Raw genomic sequence first — 14,143 nt, forward strand, 5'->3', positions numbered from 1 at the left:
TTGTGCCAAAGTACATCTCCGACATGCCATCTCGAGCTCTGAGAACGTCAGGGAGTGGTCTCCTGCTGGTGGCCGGATTTGGGACCAAACATGGTGAAACTATGTTTCAGTTTTACGCTCCCATATTCTGGATTAGTCTTCCTAAAGTTGTGAGACATGCCTCAACCTTGGTAATGTTCAAACCCAGCCTGAAAACACTTATTTAATTCTGCATATGGCAACTGAAATTATTTTATTTACAGCGTTTGATTAATTAGGATTGTTTTTACGATGACTGTATTTTCTTATTTTAATTAGAATTATTTTTCCTTCGTTTATTTTCTGTAAAGAACTCTGAATTGCCTTGTGTAGAACTAGTGCTCTATAAATTGCCTTGCCACATCTCTCCAATGTTGTTATAAATAACGTGTTCCAGTCTCGACAAAAGTCTATATTTTGTAATGGTTTGTACACTTTGAACACAACATAAAGTGCTATACTGTATTGTATATCAAACAAACATAACAAGGAGGTGATGAGTTAACTAACGACTAGCTAAACTGTGCAGTGTGCTATGCCTACACGTGCATAAACACGGATGACCCATGGTGCCCTCCAAAACTAACAGAAAACCCCAAAATCCTTAACTTTAACAAAACATATTACAACAATGATAAACATTTAAAAAAGTAAGATCCACTTACAGTACAAAAACATTGGCAAGGGAGCAAAAAAAGGGGGAGAAAGGAAGGGGCAAAAAATGAACAAAGCTTTCATACACAGAGACATGGTTCACACAGAGAAGCATATTTGGTGTAATCTAAGAGTTTGTAAACCAAAAAATTGGCAAATATAGGGGTTCGTAAATCAAGGTCCCACTGTGTAAGCAAAGGAAGCTGGTTACATCATTTAAAAAAACAAAAAATACAATTACACCTTTATGAAGATAATGTTAAGTTATCAAACCTCTGGCTAATTTCCTGCTCGCCTGGCTAATGACGTGTTCCATTTACCTCAGAAGTTGGAGTTCGGCGCTAGGATTGAGATCCCGGCCGAGCTATGAGCGTTTCAGTGACCATGTCGGAAATCATGACGGCCACATCCACGAAAGCTATTCTTGCATTTGCCTTGCCGGAGTATAAACAACTTCTAGACAACTAAGCTCTCCTTCCGCAACCTTCAAACACAGTGGATGAGGAAGGAACACAAAGACGCCATTGATAGTTATTTAAAACTTTTAATTATGCCGCATGAAAAAAAAGTAATTTATTTTACTGTGTATCCATCAATACATCATATATGGATGATATAGTGCAACAAAATCTAGTCAGAAGTGCTAATAATGGCCATTACAGAAGCTGCCATTATTGTTTACACTCAGGTCAGCTATCTTTGAAAGCCAACTCAAGGGTGGTAAAGACTCGCCGACTGAGTATGAAACGCGACGAGGCTTTCCAGTTCTGACTAGGAACTCATAAATTCTGACTTCCCAGTACAAATTAAACCTGGCTAATTTCCATTTTGTTGCCAACTTGCACCATTTCTCTCCTGGAGTTGATTTTTGGGGTTTCTTTGTGTGCGTTTCAGGCATTTGCAGCATTATTCTTTTGTATTTGTTGCTGGTGCTGTACCTTTTGTTGTAATATTACATGTATGACATGAGTTTTATGTGCTGAGATCATTTCTGTGCATGGAGCGTTTGGATGTTGCACTTGACTGATAATCACAATACAGTTTGTAGTAAAAACCCTCACACTTCGACCTCAGTCTAAAATCATGGATTGTTTCAAAGAGTATCAAAGTGTCCCACCTCGCATTCCTGAATGTTTCCTGTATGCGGGGCCAGTTTGGGCACCTCATGAGTGAGACATCTCTCTTCTATCATATCTTTGATGGCAGTTGACAAGAGTCCACACATCTGCCGCGCCCTCATTTAACTTCCTCGTGAAGCAACAAGCGAGGGAGCTGTTGGAGCCCATCCTCAGCGTTGCATCAGACATGCCCATTTTTTATTTGTGCTTCCCGAAAAGATAACTACTATAGGAATGTAGGTTTTTTTTCAACCCCCCTGTGCTAACTCCTAATCATTGTGGACTGTTTCTTTAAAAAAGGGTGTGAACCGTGCGCCATTTATGCTCCCGTTCAATTCCCGCTCCCACTCGTCGTCACAGACACACTGCTCAGCTTTTTGCCAGCTTGCACAACGACTGGCACAGTCAGCGAGGACACACCACAGGAATGTACCCTCGTTCGACCCACGCCGTCATCCCCCCAGCCCCTCCCTGACATCCAGTTAGCGTCGCTGCAAGGTGGGTCAGACCCCCCCCCCCCCCCTTTTTTAGGTCTTTATCAATAAAAACGCCAATAAGCAACCGCCAATGAATGCTATGGTTTGCACAGCTGTCAATGATTGGCCAGGTAGAACTCTGATAGACTTTGGAGCGTCCACGCAGGATAACTTTTTGAAAGGAGCAGACTGACATGTCGGATTTGACAGTGAGTGAGGAAGAGTGGCCGATCAAAATGCAAAATGAATGTTTGGCATGTTGGCACACTACGACACAGTGTGTCGGTCATATGACCAGTGAATAAAAGACACAGATACACACAATCGTCCCACACTGTTGAGCAATACTTCCCCATTATTCTTCCAACACACTCCCTGCGGAGGACTGGAAACTGTTGTATTCTCTTCTCTCATGCATTCATTTCAAAATGAGCACAACCTGCGACAGTTCTGGTTCTGCAAAGTACTTTCAGCATGTGGTGGGCTCAATTTCCACTTGCAATATTAACAAGGCTGCATCACTAATGAAATAGCAACAACTAAGCGTAAACCCCTACACAAGGAACTAAAAATATACATATGCATTATTAATATTATAAAAATGCTCTGTAACAACCACCATCACTTGAAATCTAGCCATTTTCCCCTGGAATATTTGTCATATGACACTTCTTGCTCTTCACGCATTCTAACCACAACTTCTTCAGTTGCAACAGCACATGTAATTTTATTAATTTATCCCTAAATAGTCATTGTTTTACAGTATTGTACACCAGGTGATTGAGATGAATGGACTGATCAAGCCATAGATGCACAGATAGTTGATGCAAAAATGTAAACTAAAGTCTGATAGATAGATAGATAGATAGATAGATAGATAGATAGATAGATAGATAGATAGATAGATAAAACAAACATGTAAAGAGAAATCTTATTTTTATTAACAGTTCAGGTTTTATTTTCATTGTGCCTTGTTGCTGTATTTTTCCCCGCTTTCTAGTTTAAAGTTTATTTCAACAAATGTACCATGGGAAAATACAGTCAACAAACAACATTCCCCAAACGTTTGAACTTAGAACACCACCTTCCTGTACATTGTGTTGCGTTCAAGGACTGTCGAAACAAAGATACACCCTTCAACAGTGATTCTCAAACTGTGGTACGTGGGTTTCATCCAATGGTATGCCAAATGATCACTTCAATGAAATATTCAAATACAGTGTTACTGTTCAAAACGTATGTAATGTTACAATGGCCAAAATATTAAATATCACTTGTTAAATAAAATCTCTGCCTTGTTTTTCATGAAAATGAAGGCCTATCATGCTACTGTATTTGAATGTTGGTCATTATAAGTTAGCTAATACACCTGGAGAGCAAAGTGTTTTCTGAGATGGGACTTGGTGCAAAAAAACGTACATTATGAAGAATTATGTCAGATCTGCTGCCAGATGGTGGCAGGCATGCCAGAGCAGGATGAGTGGGAACCTTCCAGCAACTACTCAATCCCCGAATAATTACACTAAGACTGATCTCATTCATTTTGAAAAAAATGAAATAAATATAAAACGTAATATATTTAAAGCCTAAGTGTGAGTTTTGTGGTATATTAGGGATTAACTGCCTTTTCGTTGTTTTTATCACCACTGTAAACCAATACTCATGACGTAATACACATATCCAAGTTTATCCAGACTATCCAAATTTTCTGGATTGAACAAGTACTTGCGCCACAGAGCGTTGACAAAATTTGGCACGTTTACACTTGACAAAACTCCCCTGCAAAACATCTACGTCGAGTAAAATGTTCATTGGAATCCCTGTTATTTTATAGGATACACATTTATCAGTGAGTCTGCCAAAAAGCTTTTAAATTGATCGAATCGCACACTGATTTTTATGGGACGTGCCGATTGCCCGGTCGCCTCTGATGTGACTCACAAGTCCACTCTGAGCAGCCATGTTGACTCAAATTTTCCGCCACTTTTTTTTAATTAAATAAAAATACTCCTTAACTTTGAATCCTCTTTTTCTGTTTCTTTGTTTGGCAAAGCTTTCCGATGATACCAACCTTTTTTAAATTGGGGTAAGTGTTTAGAAAGTTGTGACATTTTTGGACACAAACTCCAGACCTAAAATCTGACACCCACTTCTAATGTCTTTGTACTGAAGAAGTTGGCCATACATTGGGGCATTTCCACTGGCTTTGGAAGTTCATAACTTTCTTAGTATGGATCGTAGAAAATTATACTTATATCACTGGAATCATCTTTACAACATCGGTCTGATAAAACTGGTTCAATAAACGTTACAAATTTTATTGCCATTGGCAAAAGTTCTTAACCTGGGCCCAAAACTTCCTCCAGCCGACTCAATACCACAACCGAGGCCACAAGCGCCCAGCTAGCAGGTCGGGAAGTTTCGATAAGCCCAAACAAGTCAACGTTCGCTTCGCTGAACGCACGCATGGATCAAGTTGGACTTTTTAGGACAATGTGGAGCCTTGTTTCCGTCCTGGTGGGCGGCTGAGGGGTAGAAAAATACCCTCAATAAAGCAGAAATATACTCAGAAAAATGGCATAGACTTAATATGCTTACAATTATGTTTTGTTAAAATAAATCAACTAAATTGAAATAAAATATGTTACCAAACTAAACTGTCCATGAAATTAAAGTGCAAATGGAAACACAGCTTGACCAATTAAGTCATAATTTTTGCGCTTAAGAAACATCCCTGACTTTAGCTCGAGACTTCCTCTGTTTGAGACTGTCATTACTGCCACAACTGGTAGAAAAGTGTATTACAACCGGGTACCTTAAGGCAATGTTCCGCAACCTCCGGTCCGTTACGCATTTGCTACCGGGCCGCACAGACACATGAATTAATTTTAAAACTATCGCATTTTTCTTTTACTTACTAAACAGTATTGTCCTGTTTAAGAGTGTCACCTTGTGTTACAATGAATTGATTAACGAGGACCGCGACTTAAACAAGTTGAAAAACTTATTCGGGTGTTACCATTTAGTGGTCAATTGTACAGAATATGTACTGAACTGTGCAATCTACTAATAAAAGTATCAATCAATCAATCAATCAATCAATCAGTCACAACTTTACTGTTCACGGCAGACGAACTGCTTTATGGTAGACAAAAACATGACTGCTGTTGTTGTGTGTTGTTGGAGTGCTGAAAGAACGTTGATGAGACTGCCTGACAATAAACCCACATAAGAAACCAAGAACTCGCCCTCGATCATTCTACAGTTATAACGTCATTGGGCAGGCACTCTGTTTATATTGTGGGAAAGCGGACGTGAAAACAGGCTGTCGACACGTCACTCGGGTCCGCATGGAGCTGGAGGGGGCGTGGCCTCTAGCTACGCTTGAATTTCGGGAGAAAATTTGTCCCGGGAGGTTTTCGGGAGAGGCGCTGAATTTCGGGACGGGAGGGTTGGCAAGTATGTAATAATGCATACTTTAAACCGGTCCCTGTTGGAAAAAAGGTTGGGGAACCCTGCCTTAACGGACCACAGCTGAAAAACATACAAGGGGTTAAGAAAAACTGCCATTAGTATCAACTTTTACTTTAAAATTTTGGAATGATTTTATGGGAATTATATTCCTAGAATATACCACAGACTAATAAAAAAAACTATCCTGGACGACAAATGGCCCCTATGCCACAATTTGGACACCCCCAATAAATTCTGCTGGTTTTTAAAAAACACTGAGAACGCCCACACACACGAAGGCCTTGAACGTTACACTCCATTAGTGGCATTTAATGTCGCTTGTTAATGATGACGGCAAACTTTTCAAACTCCTCTAAATTCCTCCAGCCGAGTCGATAACACAACCGAGGCCACAAGCGCCCAGCTCGCAGGTCGGGAAGTGTCGATAAGCCCGAACAAGTCAACGTTCGCTTCCCTGAACGCACGCATGGATCAAGTTGGACTTTTTAGGACAATGTGGCACCTTGTTTCCGTCCTGGTGGGCGGCTTAGGGGGTATAAAAACACCCCCAATAAAGCAGAATTGAAGCAGAAGTCGAATTTTTATTAAACACACCGAAACAGCAAGGAGGTACTGGGGGGGGGGATGGGGAACCGAGAAAGTGGGCCAAACCGAGCAGCTGTGAGGCCCGTCTTCGCTCTCCGACTTCCCGGTTTCCTCCCCTGCCATTTTCTTCCACATTCCCGCCCCGGCCCACCACACCTCGGCTCGGTTATCTTACCTTCCTCTGCTGTCTCTCCCAGGCCGGGTCCAGCAGCAGGTCCCGGTCCCAGTCGTTTTCTTGCTCCATGTAGGTCTGCACGCCGCCGGACGAGTATTGGTTATTAGAGGCGTGATAATCTACCATAACGACACGGAGAGCGCCACGCAAGACTGTTAGCAAAAAAAACCAACCCCAAAAAAAAACACACGAAACGAACGCGATCGGAACCGAGTGGCGGGTTTGGGGACGGAAGCACGACGTCGGAAGGAGGCCTTCTCTCGCCGCTCTCGGCCGTCACAGTGCGGGCTTTTCTGGCTGGAGTATCCGGTGCGCGCAGGGAGGCTGAACGGAGAAGAAAAGCTTTCCCTCAGCGCGGTGAGGCTGCTGGGCGGAACCGGCCGCTCCTACCAGTGAGAGGGGCGGAACTTCCGGTACACCCTAACAAAGTAATTAGCCCTGCCTCTACTTGATGACTCAATATGTTGTTATCCAGGATACACGCCTGTCTGCTTTTAAAATCAAACCTTTAAATATTACTCTCCAACTATTTTTTTACTTATCAAGTATCAGTCCTTCTTCGTAATAGTATCAGTTTGACTCTTTTATTTTGAAAGTACAATTTCAGCGTGCGTATTAGTGATTCTTGACACATTTTCTTTCTGCCCCTTCCATTGCTCATGAATATTCATGTGACCCTTGAACCCCACCCCACCCGTGCTGAAACAATGAAACGTTCATCGGATTTATTAGGAAAAAGCGCAGAAAAACATTTTAACGTTTTATAGCGACACCTTGTGGTTGTTTATGTTAGCCTTTTTTTCACCGCATTGCATCCACTGTCATTTTTAACAAAGTGCATGCCAATTTTGTTCGGGGAACACATGTTTTAGTTCTAATTGATACAGTATATGTATTTTTATCTTTTTAATTAATATTTATGTTGCGATTTAAGTGATATATATTGCCACAATATGAGCAGGGTTTTTTTTAGAAAATGCACTTAAAAAATAAATATGCACGGTGTATTGAAATTCCTGCTCAGATCACCCTTTCATTATTGGTGTTTCTGCAAGCTTTTTTTTTACAGTTTTCTTGTAAAAACCTATAGTCCATCCATCCATCTTCTTCCGCTTATCCGAGGTCGGGTCGCGGGGGCAGCAGCCTAAGCAGGGAAGCCCAGACTTCCCTCTGCCCAGCCACTTCGTCTAGCTCTTCCCGGGGGATCCCGAGGCATTGCCAGTCGAGCCGGGAGACGTAGTCCTCCCAACGTGTCCTGGGTCTTCCCCGTGGCCTCCTACCTGTTGGACGTGCCCTAAACACCTCCCTAGGGAGGCGTTCGGGTGGCATCCTGACCAGATGCCCGAACCACCTCATCTGGCTCCTCTCGATGTGGAGGAGCAGCACTTTTACTTTGAGTTTCTCCCTGATGGCAGAGTTTCTCACCCTATCTCTAAGGAAGAGCCCTGCCACCCGGCGGAGGAAACTCATTTCGGCCGCTTGTACCCGGGATCTTATCCTTTAGGTCATGACCCACAGCTCATGACCATAGGTGAGGATGGGAGCGTAGATCGACCGGTAAATTGAGAGCTTTGCCTTCCGGCTGAGCTCCTTCTTCACCACAACGGATCGGTACAACATTCGCATTACTGAAGACACCGCACCGATCCACCTGTCGATCTCACGATCCACTCTTCCCTCACTTGTGAACAAGACTCTATAGTGTGTGATTCAAATATCCCAGAAGATGAAGAACCATGACGTGGAGTGTGTGTGTGTGTGTGTGTGTGTGTGTGTGTGTGTGTGTATGTGTGTGTGTGTGTGTGTGCGTGTGTGTGTGTGTGTGTGTGTGTGTGTGTGTGTGTGTGTGTGTGTGTGTCTGCTGACCCCACAAGTCGGTCACATTGTGACTGTCCTAGCCCATTAGCATCACAAGCACATACAGAATGGAGGATGTGGTGTGAGCTTAATCGTATTGCTTAAGGTGTCATAATGTCATGTGATGATACAAAGTGATGAAAGTAGCAGAACGTTAACAAAGAACCAGTTAGAGGAACTTTGTTTTTTCTCCTTAAACATTTAGATGCAAGCAGGGGCCGCAAACAGAAAAATTGATGAATGGGAGCCCATCCATCCATCCATTTTCTACCGCTTATTCCCTTTGGGGTCGCGGGGGGCGCTGGTGCCTATCTCAGCTACAATCGGGCGGAAGGCAGGGTACACCCTGGACAAGTCGCCACCTCATCACAGGGCCAACACAGATAGACAGACAACATTCACACTCTAGGGCCAATTTAGTGTTGCCAATCAACCTATCCCCAGGTGCATGTCTTTGGAAGTGGGAGGAAGCCGGAGTACCCGGAAGGAACCCACGGAGCCACTTTGATAAATTTTAGAGTGTTAAAGATACTAAAAAAAAATAAAAAATGTAAAAAAAATTTAAAAAATCTAATATGGGTAAATATATGCAAAGCTATCTCAACAAACCACACCTTAAGTTTGTTTTGACAAAGAAAGTTAATCTAATAAAATCATGCATCAATAATTATTCTTTATCTTCTATATGTAAATGGTTCTGAAACTTTTTCTGAAACTTTTACTCAAACCAAGTACCACCTCAGGAAAAAAAAAACTTGGCTCTCCAAGTACCTCTATAATGACCAAAATTAAAATACAGTAGCATAGCAGGCCCAGGTGTTCAATAAAAACAAGGCAGAGGTTTTATTTAACAAGAATATTTAACAATTTTGGCCACTGTAACATTAAACACGGTTGGAACAGTAACACTGTGTTTGAATACAATGAAATAAAACACTGTACTTTAAATCAAGAAATGCATTGGCGTACCACTAGATGGAGCCAATAAAAAAAAACGAGTGGGGTTGAAAATGACACATGTAGAGGCAGCGAGCTTTTCAGCTGTGGTCCGTACGGGCCGCTGCGGTACTCATTTGTAATACATTTTTCCACCACTTAAATCATGACTTAAGTGGTGAAGCTGTGTTTTCATTTGCACTTTAATTGTATTGACAGTTTATTGATAAAAAAAATATTCATTATTCATTGGGTTTATTTTAGCACCACTTAATTGTAGGTCAAAAAGATGCAGCGCCTCAACAGTTGTTGCTAAATAAATCAAAGGCGTGCAGTATTATCTTCATAGAGGAAAAATATTTGCATTGGATCGCATTGGATTGTATACCTAATAAAGTGGCCGGTTATATGTGAATTCATAAAAAGTGAGGAGACAGGGTTGGTCAAACTTTTTTCACCAAGCAGCAGCCATTTTTTTCTATTTTGTAAAAGAAATGCTACCAACAGACAATAGTAGTCCCTCGCCCATTCCATGTTTGCAGCTTCACTCTGATCGTAGATTTTTTTTTTGGTATCCTTTTTATATATATGTTACAGACTTTTGGTCTAAATTGAACGTTTTCAAGCATACATTTTTTTTTGGAGCAGCCTAAAAAATACACTTAAAATATCCATTATTCCATCCATTTTCTACCGCTTATTCCCTTTTGGGGTTGCGGGGGGCACTGGCACCTATCTCAGCTACAATCGGGCAGAAGGCGATGTACACCCTGGACAAGTCGCCACCTCATCGCAGGGCCAACACAGATAGACAACATTCACACTCACATTCACACACTAGGGACCATTTAGTGTTGCCAATCAACCTATCCCCAGGTGCATGTCTTTGGAGGTGTGAGGAAGCATATCAATACTTCAATATTATTGGCAACAAGATGATACCACGGTGGAAGAGGGGTTAGTGCGTCTGCCTCACAATACGAAGGTCCTGCAGTCCTGGGTTCAATCCCAGGCTCGGAATCTTTCTGTGTGGAGTTTGCATGTTCTCCCTGTGAATGCGTGGGCTTCCTCCAACTTCCAAAGACATGCACCTGGGGATAGGTTGATTGGCAACACTAAATTGGCCCTAGTGTGTGAATGTGAGTGTGAATGTTGTCTGTCTATCTGTGTTGGCTCTGTGATGAGCTGGCGACTTGTCCAGGGTGTACCCCGCCTTCCGCCCCATTGTAGCTGAGATAGGCGCCAGCGCCCCCGAAAAGGGAATAAGCGGTAGGAAATGGATGGATGGATGGATAGATGAGACCAAACCGTTCAGTGCGCCATTCAGTATCGAGGTCACTGATTGGCTCAGCATTATTAGATTGGATTAAAATAGTTGAGACGTGGCTGTGTGGGTGTAATATATGTCTAATTATGTTAAAATATATATTTGGAAGGTAGTCAACATAATTTTTTATGCATTATGAAAATATTAAGTTAATTATTTCTTTGGTCAGTCGTCAACAAAATAAACAAGAACTATTTTATTTCGATTTATAATTAATAGATTATGTCAGCTTTGTGTTTTAATTGACAAATAATATAATTCAGAATATCTTTAGTTATTACAATCAACATTTCTGCTTTTTCATTGCATTTTTATTGCTTTTTTGTTAGTTTGTATTTTGACTTTAAACTGAGGGCCAGCAAAACTTAAGCTGTGGGCCACACTTTGGACAGCTTTGATTTAGAGCCATATATGGACATTGTTTGTACGTGATGCGTTCAAGGTGAGTCGGGACATGGAAAACATCCTGCCATTATTAGCAAATATTTCAAATATGCGGTGAGATATAAGTGAGAATAGGGCGAGGGGGAAACTTCCAGCCACTAATGAATGCTATAATAATCACACTGAGTGATCTAATTCATACTTTCACGGGAATGTAATATGCTTAACATAGTGCAGTCAAGGGGGGGACATTAATCCTGACTTTCTCATTTTGATTTAAATATCGATCTCCTGAATTAATGTTGCTCATCATTTTGAATATGTAATTATTTATTATTATTGTTTTTTTTATTGATGTAGTTTAATTTTCAGTATCTAATTTGAAGAAAAAAAATGATGGTTTAAATAACTATATAGTTTTTTATTTCAGGCAAATTGGTGCACTTTAAATCTCTATTATAGACTAAAAAACAATGTTAATAAAATTATTGTTTGTTGTAAGTTGATCCATACTTTATTTTATTTTTTCAAGTTCGTGTAACGTTGGGGTATCCAAAGTGTAGCACGCAACTCATTTTTTACTGGCAGCGTCATATTCTGAAAATCAAAAAAAAAAAAACTATTAAAAAACAACATAAAAAAGGTGAAATAAAAGAGCAAACAGGGCAAATGTAACAAGAAAAAGCTACAATGTTGATGCTAAAAACACAAATCTGCCACGCAGGCTGTTTTCTCTTTAAAACTGTCATTGCTCAATAAATAATAATGAATCAAAATTTATGTTGTTATGAACTATTGTCCTATATAAAGCTCCAATGACTTCACAATAAATATTACACTTTGAAATATTTTTGGGGGTTAAAAATTGCATGGTTTGTGATTTTGCCTGAAAACTAACAAAGCACATAAATAAAAACACATAATCAAGGGGTGGATCTGAAGTCGATCTAGAGATTTAAACATTGAAAGTTAAAAAAAAGCTGGTTTTTGTATATATTTTTTAACAGTCTTTGCTTTTAAAAAAACAATAATAAAATATAATCAATGCTGTTATGAATTATGATTTACATCAAATATTCCAAATATATATTTTTTGTGGGGAGGAGGATATTGCATATTTAGTTTTTGGAATAGTTTTTTGTTTTTGTTTTTCATAAAAATGGGTATCTTATACAAAAAGAACATACAAAGATACAACTTTTCATCAACAGATGGCTCTGAAATTGATCTCAAGATTAAAACGTTGACAAAAAAATTATAAAATATGATTAATTTTTATGACTGCCACCCTTCCGGGTACCGTCGACTGAATTAAAAGGGAGCCCTAAAGGTTTCAAAAAATGTGTATATTTTTAGGGTTTTGGAAAGAAAAAATATCCAAAGGGCCCCTGCATGCTTTTATCGGTGGAAAAAGTTTGGACACCCTGGGTGTCACGTAAGCCGGCCAATGGGGCGGGGCCATGTGTACATTAGTTAGCCAGCTCGGTGGTCAGCACACTTGCCTCCCATGTGGACAACCAGGGTTCAAGTACCAGTGCGCAATGGTATACCACCTGGGTTACATTAATGATACAATCTTCTGCAGAGGTGTACTTATAACAATAGTATAAGCATGTGCTGTTATCCATAGTGGCGGCAGAATGTTTGCTTAAAAGAAACAAATTGAGAAGCACTGAAATAGCATGAAACACAATACGGCGTTAAACGTTACCATCATTGCGACAAATATTTGCATTACATCACATTAAATTGTGTGACATTGCGTCCATTTGAGCTCATCCTGAACAGGAAGTGAGTGAAAATATAATAGAAAAATGTGTGGTTACATTTATGAAAGGGTGAGGAGACAGGAAGTGCGGCAATGTATGGCACACAACGCCCAAATAAGGCAGTGTGAGTGGTAGCACAACAGGATATCACACACACACACGAACACACACACACACGAACACACACACACACACACACACACACACACACACACACACACACACACACACAGCGTGGACATGTTTAGAGTGTTTAAAGAATGACGCTGGCAGACGACTATGTACACATACCAAACAGTCACAATAAAACGGGGGTCGTTAATCAAAAATATTCCCAGCGATCGGGGTCGCGACCTCTTCCCAGCGAGTAGAAGAATTGGCGGCCATGTTTCAATCGCGGCCCCGCATGAGCGAAAACAATCCCTGACAAATATTTCCCTCAGCGCGGCTGTAATGTGCGCTCATGCCGGAGCGCGACGAAAATACAATCAAACGGTGCAGAGGGAATTCATCCTGGGAATCTTCTGGGCTGAGGCGAGTGTTCAGTTGTAAACGGTCATGTGGAGCCACTGAAACAAAGCAGAGCATGGTCGTCAAATATATTTAACCCTTTGGTGTACAGCCGAGGTGTTCAACTAAATTGTTTGAGGGCCACATTTCCAGAAAGGGGGCACACTTCTCCCTTCACTATCAGTCTTATTTTGTATATTCCAGCAGTAAGTCTACTTATTTCATCAGTAACAGGAGCGCTCTGCTGGTTTTCAGGAGATCCTGCATCAAAGCTGGTCAAAGACCGTCTCCAGGACTCCAGTGTTTTTGGGCATCTGCTGTAAAAATGTGAGTCTCTCACAAGTTTTTTTTTAACTGAACTAAACGGGCCACCAATTGAAAAACCCACATGAAGGAAAAAGAGAGGACCTACAATGTAACCTTGAGGAACACCACAAGTACAGTGGGGCAAAAAAAGTATTTAGTCAGCCACCGATTGTGCAAGTTCTCCCACTTAAAATGATGACAGAGGTCTGTAATTTTCGTCATATGTATACTTCAACTGTGAGAGACAGAATGTGAAAAAAAAATCCAGGAATTCACATTGTAGGAATTTTAAAGAATTTATTTGTAAATTATGGTGGAAAATAAGTATTTGGTCAACCATTCAAAGCTCTCACTGATGGAAGGAGGTTTCAACTCAAAATCTCACGATGCATGACCCCATTCATTATTTCCTTAACACGGATCAATCGCCCTGTCCCCTTAGCAGAAAAACAGCCCCAATGCATGATGTTTCCACCCCCATTCTTTACAGTAGGTATGGTGTTCTTGGGATGCAACTCAGTATTCTTCTTCCTCCAAACACGACGAGTTGAGTT

General features: G+C 40.9%; 2 protein-coding genes across 6 annotated transcripts in view; both read right to left on the reverse strand.

Moving 5' to 3' along the window:
* Positions 1-6,856, reverse strand: part of LOC133536876 (alpha-actinin-4) — a 97,967-nt gene extending 91,111 nt beyond the window's left edge. The window contains exon 1 of one of the 4 annotated variants that reach the window (XM_061877535.1): positions 6,501-6,856. In XM_061877535.1, coding sequence (XP_061733519.1) covers positions 6,501-6,626 — 126 coding nt within the window. In that variant the 5' untranslated portion in view covers positions 6,627-6,856. The remainder of the gene's footprint in view (positions 1-6,500) is intronic. The other 3 variants (XM_061877536.1, XM_061877534.1, XM_061877533.1) reach the window with 3 other exon arrangements.
* Positions 6,857-9,176: 2,320 nt separating this feature from the next.
* Positions 9,177-14,143, reverse strand: part of zgc:85932 (uncharacterized protein LOC405875 homolog) — a 55,978-nt gene continuing 51,011 nt past the window's right edge. For both annotated transcript variants that reach the window (XM_061877538.1, XM_061877537.1), the window contains exon 20: positions 9,177-13,342. In XM_061877538.1, coding sequence (XP_061733522.1) covers positions 13,316-13,342 — 27 coding nt within the window. In that variant the 3' untranslated portion in view covers positions 9,177-13,315. The remainder of the gene's footprint in view (positions 13,343-14,143) is intronic.

This window comes from Nerophis ophidion, linkage group LG18 (genome assembly GCF_033978795.1).
Source record: "Nerophis ophidion isolate RoL-2023_Sa linkage group LG18, RoL_Noph_v1.0, whole genome shotgun sequence".
Lineage (NCBI taxonomy): Eukaryota > Metazoa > Chordata > Actinopteri > Syngnathiformes > Syngnathidae > Nerophis > Nerophis ophidion.